At 41.5% G+C, this 9277-nt stretch overlaps 1 protein-coding gene across 1 annotated transcript in view; it reads right to left on the reverse strand.

Moving 5' to 3' along the window:
- Positions 1–1429: 1429 nt before the first annotated feature.
- FAM170A (family with sequence similarity 170 member A) overlaps positions 1430–9277 on the reverse strand; it is a 15342-nt gene continuing 7494 nt past the window's right edge. The window contains exons 2-3 of the mRNA XM_012555708.2: positions 2976–3116; positions 1430–2193 (exon numbers count right to left, since the gene is read on the reverse strand). Of these exons, the coding sequence (XP_012411162.1) occupies positions 1430–2193; positions 2976–3116 (905 nt within the window). The remainder of the gene's footprint in view (positions 2194–2975; positions 3117–9277) is intronic.

The following is a 9277-nucleotide window of genomic DNA, read 5'->3' on the forward strand; positions in this document are numbered from 1 at the left end:
TTCCACAGCTATTTCCCTGCTTCTTCCCAAGTGCTTATCTGAACTCTGTGTAGTCTGTCATGGTCTCGTGTAAAATATGGTATCCAGCCAACAAAATACTCACAGAGAAACCTAACCAATCCCCAAGAGCCTGGGTACTGCTCCCTCTGGAAAATGCTGGCAGAGGTCTTTTGTGCTGATGTGAAATTTTGTTTGCAACTACTAGATAGACAGATAGATGATGGATGGATGGACAGATGGATGGACGGATGGATGGATGGACGGATGGATGGGTGGGTGGATGGGTGGATGGGTGGCTGGTGGGATGGGTGGATGGGTGGATGGATGGATTAACATGTCCAGGTAAGGTCTGGAAAACAATCTTTATTGCTTGGGTGCTAGCTAGCCCCTTCATCCTCCTTCATTCCATTGGAATTATGTCTGCCACTGTCTCCATGGTCCTTTCTTCTCCCTGGTAATGAGAAAACAAATGAGGCAGAACAGGAAGAGGCAAAAAGCAATCTGAGCTCTGTCAGAGTTGGCTTTCTCCTTTGTCTTATATCTCAGACCGACACACACCATGGCATTTGTTCTCAGATCAACTACAGCCAAAGGAAGGCTCTGAAACATTTCCAAATTTGGGGGGCCTCACCTCCATATTATTCCTTCCTCCTATTTCCCTTTCTTCCAGAGGGCTATATCCACGATATAAAGTGAGAGCTCAGCTCAGGCCAAAGACTGTCAGACCCCAAACCTCTAATCCTACTAGGCCTGCTGGCCTCTCTTCAGGCCAGTCCTGGCCCTTGAAGTTGTGCTGAGCTCTCTCTGCCCAGAAGGGCTGCTGGCAGTATTTACTCTTAGATCAATTAGAGTTTAGATCAATCATGGAGGCACGGAGAGAATCCCCAATCAAAACTCCACCTTCTCATTTAAGTAAATTGAGGTGAATCCTCAGAAGCGCTAAGTATCCACAATTGGATGCAGCTGCAGAGTAACCCAGTGGCATCCCTCTGCAGCCTCTTCCCTGAGATCTCTCTGAGCTCTCTTGGGTAGGCTCAGAAGACTGTGGGCCCCAGATCTTACCTCTCCTAAGAGGAGGCCATAACCTGTTGTGAGATCTTCTGGCCTATGAATCTCAGTTGCTGTGCAGAGACCAAAACAGAGAAAATGCTTCTTATTAATGAGCAAAGCAGCTCTGTCAGTCCTTGCAAATTCTCAAGACTTCCTGTGGAATCTGGAAAGCTCAGGACAAATTCCGACTTTGAGACATGAATGACTTTATTAGATTCCTGGGAAAGAGGCAAGGGCCCCAAGTTACACTCCCCCCCCCCATTAGTTGTTCCCTGAGTGGATAAAACCCCAATTCTCCCTTATGGAGGCATGAGCCAGGATGAGACAGCCAGTACTGGCTTGGAGAAGGCACAGCTCCCTCAGCAGACCCAGCCCCTGCTCACTTTCTGTCCTTTGGAGAATGAAACACACAGCCTGGACATTGGCTCCAGGGTCTCTTCATGCCAAGGTCTTCTCTTGTGGGTTGCTGGTCTTCATCCTCATTTTCTTCTTGCTCTTCTTCTTCTTGCTCCTCCTCCTCCTCCTGGGTACTCTCAGATTCCACATTGCCTGTCAGCTGAGCCATGGTAAAATGAAAGACGTGGCAGCTGAAGCCCTCCCTGATCCCGTACTGCACATGCTCCTGGAGGTTCTCCAAGGTGAGAAAGACTCGGCAGCAGGCCATGCACCTGAAGCCATTCTCAATGGTCACCAGCCAGTCGGGCGTCCTGACCCTGGGTCTCTCCTCGACTGCAGGTGACCCTGGTGGGCTGTCTGATTCTGCCCTTTCCTCATGTTCTTTCTCCTCACCGCTGGGCTCGCCATCAGACAGAAGCTTTCTGGTGGACACATCAGAGGGGGGAGTACCTACACGCACATCCTCATTAAGGGTCACTTCTTCCATCTTCAGCTGCTTTTCTACTAACTCTGAGGTTTCCTCTGTCTCCCAGGAGACAGCCACACCTTTTTTCATTTGTACCTGCATGTAGTATATTTTCATGCCCCTTTCCTCTTTGTTTACACACAGAGAGGACACACAGGTCCTATAGGATGAAGGGGAGGACACGGAGACATGTTGTGAAGGAGAAGGAGTCTCCCCTCGTTCCTGAACCTGGGCTGGTGGTGATCTAGGCCACGGGCTATTTCGATGTATTCTTCGGACTCCTGGTGAAAAAAAATTGGAAACATAAGAAGGACATGTGTGGAGTATGCCAAAAGCTGAGGTAATGTAAGTGAATATGTGTGGTATAGGAAAGAGGGAATGTGGTGTGATACAGTTGAATACTGAGCTTAGTATTTGTTATTCGTATTATGGGGTGGTGTATCTGGTGTCACTGTAGACTTTTCATTTGTGTGTAGGGATATTGGAGGTGTGTCTGTGAATAGGTGTGTGGAGTATGACGTGGAGGGGTGTAGTGCCTATGGAATGTTTGTGGGGTATATGTGCTATGAGAAGGATATGGGTTTATGATATCATTGATGTATGACTTGTGGAACACAGGCTGTAGTGTAGGAGAATGTGACATTGTGGATTACTTGTTTGGGTTTTGTGAGTGTGCTGTGAATGGATGTGTGTGGAGTGGGGGTGGATATGTGAGGTGTGGGCCTGAGCTGGGTGGTCCCGCTGCAGTGCTGGAGGCATGTGCTGAGGAATTCTGTCCTTCTCTAGAAAGCAAAGCCAAAGCCCATACAGTTCCATCAAAGGTGCTCAATCTGGTCCCTCTGCCCTACACCATGCGCCTAGGCCTTTCTGGTCCCACTGCCCTGACTCCTCACCGTGCTCACACCAGGTTTTGTGTGCTCCCCTAACATATCCTTGGCAGAACCCTTATTCCTTCCAATTGCCCTAAGATTCCTCTAAAGTCTTATGCTGGGTTTCCCTTGGATCTATGTACCTCCAGCCCCACACCCAAGAACCCAGCACCCAAGGAGCCTCACACCCTTACCACCATGGATGAGCTTGTGTGGAGAAGAAACACAGGAGAAGTATTCGGAAAGAGAGGAGACCTCTCCTACCCCCAGGCTCCAGTCTATGGCTACCCCAGTGGATCCAGGCTTAGGGGCATCCTCTTGGGACTTCGAGATTCCTGAGAAAAGTATGAAAGCCACAGAGATACAGTAGATTGGGCAGGTTTATGTATCATTCATCCATCCAAGAAATATTCACTGAGTGACATATGGCAGGTGCAGTGAATCCACACGCCCACCTGGGGCTTAGAGTCTGGCTCCTGGTGGATACTCCAATATTTAAATACAATTTGTTAGCATTTTGTTAGGAATGCAAGCCTGCATAGTCAGTGCGATCATCTCTGAAGTATGGGAGTGATGTGTGTCAGCTAAGTCTTCAATAAGCATGGTGTTCATGTGGTGTATATGGCATGAGGGTGTATATCTGCCTGTGGAGAGAGTTTGAGTTCACAATTCAGGAATTATGCAACTTTTCCTGATTATATGTTGCAGTTCAATTCATTCATTCATTCATTCAACCAATATTTACTGAGCAACTATAATGTACCAGGCATTATTCCACTATTCTAGGCTCTGATAATACTGAACAAAACAAAATCTCTTCTCATGGAGCTTCCATTCTAATAGGGAAAGATAGACAGTAAACGAAAATACAGTAAATATATGATATGACAGCTGATAGTAAGTATATAAGGGGTAGGGTTGCCAGATATAATAAATAAAAATACAGGATGCCCAGTTAAATTTAAATTTTAAATAAACAATGAAAATTTTTTGGTATAAGTATGTCCCATGCAAAATTTGGGACATAATTATACTAAAAATGTATTTGTTGTTGTTCTGAAATTCAAATGTCACTGGGCATCTTGTATTTTATCCGGCAACGATAATAAGGGGATTGTGGTAAATCTGTGTTTTATTGTGGTTTGTGAAAAGTGGGTCTGGTATAACTCACAATGTGTTATGCATGTGGTGTTTAAGGCATGTGACTTGTTCTTCTAGAGGTATTTAGAGATAGTTTAAGGTAACTGTATTTGTGTGAGAGTTGGATATATATATATATATATCCAACATACATATATATAAATAGCTCCAACATATACATATCTCCAACATATATATGTATATATATATATATATACATATATATATATATATAAAGCATACATATGTGTCCCTGAGTGGCACATGACTACTAACAAAAAGGCTGATGGTTCAAGAGATGTAAAAGACCTATACAAAGAAAACTACAAAACACTACTGCAAGAAACCAAAACAGACTTACATAAATGGAAAAACATACCATGCTCATGGATAGGTAGACACAACATTGTGAAAATGTCAATTCTACCCAAAGCAATCTATAAATACAATGTAATCTTGATCCAAATACCAACAGCATTCTTTAAAGAGGTGGAAAAAATAATCATTAACTTTATATGGAAAGGGAAGAGCCCCTGGATAAGTAAAGCACTACTGAAGAAGAAGAATAAAGTAGGAAGACTTACACAACCTGACCTCAGAACCTACTATACAGCTATCATAGTCAAAACAGCCTAGTACTGGTACAAGGACAGACACATTGACCAATGGAACAGAATTGAGAACCCAGATATAAATCCATCCACCTACGGTCACCTGATTTTCGACAAAAGCCCAAAGTCTATTAATGGGGAAATGATAGTCTTTTTAACAAATGGTGCTGGCAAAACTGGATGTCCATCTGCAAAAAAATGAAACAGGACCAATACCTTACACCATACACAAAAACTAATTCAAAATGGATCAAAGACCTAAATATAAAACCAAAACCTATAAAGATCCTAGAAGAAAAAATAGGGTCAATGCTAGAGGCCCTAATACACGGCATTAATGGATAAAAGTCATAACTAATAGTACACAAATACCAGAAGATAAGCTAGATAACTGGGATCTTCTAAAAATTAAACACTTATGCTCATCAAAAGACTTCACCAAAAGAGTAAAAAGAGACTAGGAAAAAATTTTGGGCTATGAAAAATCTGAGAAAATTCTAATTTCTAAAATCTACAGGAAAATACAACACCTCTACAACAAAAAGACAAATAATCCAATTGAAAAATGGGCAAAGGAAATGAACAGACACTTCACCAAAGAAGACATTCAAGCAGCTAACAGACACGTGAGGAAATGCTTGCAATCACTAGCCATTACAGAAATGCAAATCAAAAGCACAATGAGATAGCATCTCACCCCGACATTACTGACACCAATCAAAAAAACAGAAAATAACAAATGTTTGGAGAGCCTGCATAGAAACTGGAACACTTATGCACTACTGGTGGGAATGCAAAATGGTACAACCAATTTGGAAAATGATATGGTGTTTCCTTAAAAAGCTAGAAATAGAAATACCATATGATCCAGCAATCCCATTCCTAGGAAAAAATCCTAGAGAAATAAGAGCCATCACACAAATAGACATATGTACACACATGGTTATTACAGCATTGTTCACCATAGCAAAAAGATGGAAACAACCTAGATGCCCATCAACAGATGAATGGATAAACAAGCCATGGTACGTAGACACAATGGAACACTATACAACAATAAAGAACAATGATGAATCTTCAAAGCATCTCACAATGTGGATGAATCTGGAGGCCTTTATGCTGAGTTAAATAAGTCAATCACAAAAGGACAAATATTGTATGAGACCACTACTATAAAAAATCATGAAAAGGTTTACATACAAAAAGAAAGAATCTTTGGGGACTTCCAGACAACATGGCGCTATACACAGAAGCACCACGCAGTTCCTCCACAGCAAAGATCAGAAAAACGAAGTCAAACAGAGACAAACATCAATCCTGAAACCCTAAGCATCAAACAAAGAGATAAAGAACTCAGCCAAGAAACGAACGGAATAAGAAACTGACAGAGAACAGAAAGCGAGGAGAGACACATGCAGAGGCCCCCATCAGCTAACACAGCATGGATCCACCATCTTGGATGCCTATCAGAGACCCCTGAACAGGGGGTACAAGAAAGCAGCTTCACAGAGCTTCCAGCAGGACACAGAACAACCGGTAACTAGCGCTATACGCTTTCTCATCCCCCACCCATTTTCACCCACACTCGGCCTCCTCTGCTTCCTGTGGCCACAGTCTCTTGGCCAGGAAGCATTAGCTTCACCCCAGTGCTGCTTGGATTCCACCCACCATTACTGGCCACCGCCTTGAGTGTCATTTGTTGGCTGCTGGTGTTGCTTTTTTTCCACTTCTTTTGATTTCTTCCTTACCTCTCACCACCTCTTCCTCCTTTCTCTCAAATACCTGGCTCCATGTGCCATCTTTGCTTCTTGCTGAAAGGCTATGAAACACCACTCGACTGTGAAACTGCCTCCCGGCCCATGACACCACACTGGTGGGATCCTCAGAGCTTTTCGTTCATTTGTTTGTTCTGATTTGTTCTGTTTTGATCTGTTTATTACTTCTATTTTTCTTTTCTCAACTTGGGAGCCCCTTCTAGCAAGGAAGGAATCTTCGAATTGGGAGCTACTCCCTCACTCTGCACAGAAGCACAGTGGAATCCCTGAGAGCACTTCTTTTTTCTTTTTTTTTTCCTTGGGGGGTTTCTTTTTTTTTTTTTTGGTTTTTGGTTTTTTGGGTTTTTTGTTTCTTTGTTTTGATTTCTTCTCTCTCTTTTTCCCTTTTTGTCTTTCTTCATTTCTCAGTTTCTCCTCTCTCTATACTTACCATCTCTTCCTGACTCCTGAATACCTGGCACTGTGTGACACCTCTACCACTTCTAGCCAGGCTATACTTCACGGCCTGTGAGCAACTTCTCCAGTCCTCGCAGCCACACTGGTGGGATACCTGGGGGCTTTTCTTCCTTTCTAATTTTTCTTTACCTATTCTTTTTATTTTACCCTTTTTCTTCTTTTTCCTTTTTGTTTTTCTCCATTTCTCAGTCTACCATCTCTCCACTCCAACAGCAAGCTCCTTTAGCACTATTTTTTGCTTGTTTGTTTGTGTGTATGTTTTTGTCTCCTGTTCCTCTATCCTCTCTCTCCTCTTTCCCGTACCCATCATAGCTTCACACATCACAATCTCCCCCTCCTTCCTGCCTACATGCACTGTGTGCTGAACATCACAACTCCCAGCAGCACAGGACTGGCCTACTCAAACCTGCCCTGCACTGATTCGTGGCCCGCCTTGTCGGCCCTAGTATGTGCCACAAACAACCCATACCAGCAACTCCCCTTCAGCTGGACCTGCCCTGCTGTAGCATGCATGAGTGACTGACACTCCCCATTGGAGAAGGAGGTGAAAATTATCGTGCCTACAGATGAGTAAGCAACAAAGAATGCACATTCCACCTGCTCAGACATAAGCAAATAAAATAAAAAAGCAGGATGAAACAAACAAATCTACAATCAATAAATGAGGAAAATAACTACTGAATGCCCTGAAGACAGCAGACAATATCAAAACATGTACAAAAACAAGACAGGATGGTTCCAGTAGGTATCCAAAATAAAACACAAGATGACTTTCCCGTAGAAGAAAAGGCACTAGAACTACCTGATAGGGAATTCAAATCTCTAATACTCAGAATTATCCATGAGTTGAAGAAAAAAGCAGACAAAAATGAGGGAAAAATAGACAAATTCATGAAAAAGGCAGAAAAATTCATGGAAAATACAGACAAAAAAATGGAAGAATTCAAGAAAATAATACAGACACGAAATGCAAAAATAAATTCGTAACTAGAAATCATACAAAAACAACAATTAGAATTCCAAAAGTTAAACAAGATTTCAAAAATAGACAGTGTCATAGAAGGACTGAGGAGCAGGTTTGAAATGAAGGAAGACAGGATCAGCAAAACAGAAGACAAACACTTGGATAATACTCTGTTTGAGGAAAACTCAGAAGAAAAAACAAAGGAAAATGAAGAAACCCTGAAAATTTGGAGGATACAATCAAAAGCAAAAATCCACGAGTGATCGGAGTTCCAGCACAGGGGAAGAAAACAGAAAACACAAAGAAGATCACTGAAGAATTGCTGACAGAAAACTTCCCCAGTATCATGAAAGATGAAAAGGTGACCACCCAAGAAGTTCAATGAACCCCATATAGGATAGGCCCCGAAAGAAAATCACCAAGGCATATCATAATCACACTCGCTAAAACCAAAGACAAACAAAGAATCCTAAGAGCAGCTCGAAAAAAACAAAAAGTCACATACAGAGAAGAAACAATAAGACTAAGCTCGGATTATCTGGCAGAAACCATGCAGACAAGAAGGCAATAGGATGACATATATAAAACCTTGAAAGAAAAAAATTTCCAGCCAGAATAATATATCCTGCAAAACTCTTGTTCAAATATGATGGTGAAATTAGGTCATTTCCAGATAAACATAAATTAAGGGAATATGTAAAAACCAAACCAAACTTACAAGAATTATTAAAGGGAGTTCTTCGATCTGAGAACAAACAACTTCAGCTCACAGGCTGAATCTAGGATGCAGGATCGTACCAGCCAGATACCAGTCTAGGAAATGAACTCTCAAGGACTATCTAAAACCAAAATAAATACAACAGGGAATCAGAGCGGTTAATCAGTAAATGACAACAACATAAGAACAATAAAATAGGGAATAAATGGTGTAGGTATAGAACCTTCTAATGGACAGGAAGGCAAGGCAAAACCAAGTAATAATAGAGTGCTTCAAACTGTGGAAGATAAGGGTAAATTTCACGGTAACCACAAAGAAAGATAACAAACATACTCAAAAATAAAGAGGAAAAACATACAGTCTCAGTAAAAACAAAACCTACAAAAACAAAAGAAATGAAAAAAATCCACAAATGAAAGAAATTCAGAACAGGAGAGTAAGAAGAACAAAGAAAACACCAGCAACACAAAAAAAAAGCACTACAAAATGACAGCAAGAAACTCACATTTATCAGTAATTACACTGAATGTAAATGGCCTCAGTGCACCCACAAAGAGATGCAGAGTGACCGAATGGATTAAAAAAAACAGGATCCATCAATATGCTGTCTATAAGAGACAAAATTTAGGAACAAAGACGTGAATTTATTAAAAATCAGAGCTTGGAAAAAAACGTATCAAGCTAACAACTACAAAAAAAGAGCAGGAGTGGCAATACTAATCTCAGATAAAATAGACTTTAAAACAAAATCCACCATAAAAGACAAAGTAGGACACTATATAATGATTAAGGGGACAATCCTTCATGAAGACATAACCATAATAAACATCTA

This window comes from Trichechus manatus, unplaced genomic scaffold (assembly GCF_000243295.1).
Source record: "Trichechus manatus latirostris isolate Lorelei unplaced genomic scaffold, TriManLat1.0 scaffold00047, whole genome shotgun sequence".
Lineage (NCBI taxonomy): Eukaryota > Metazoa > Chordata > Mammalia > Sirenia > Trichechidae > Trichechus > Trichechus manatus.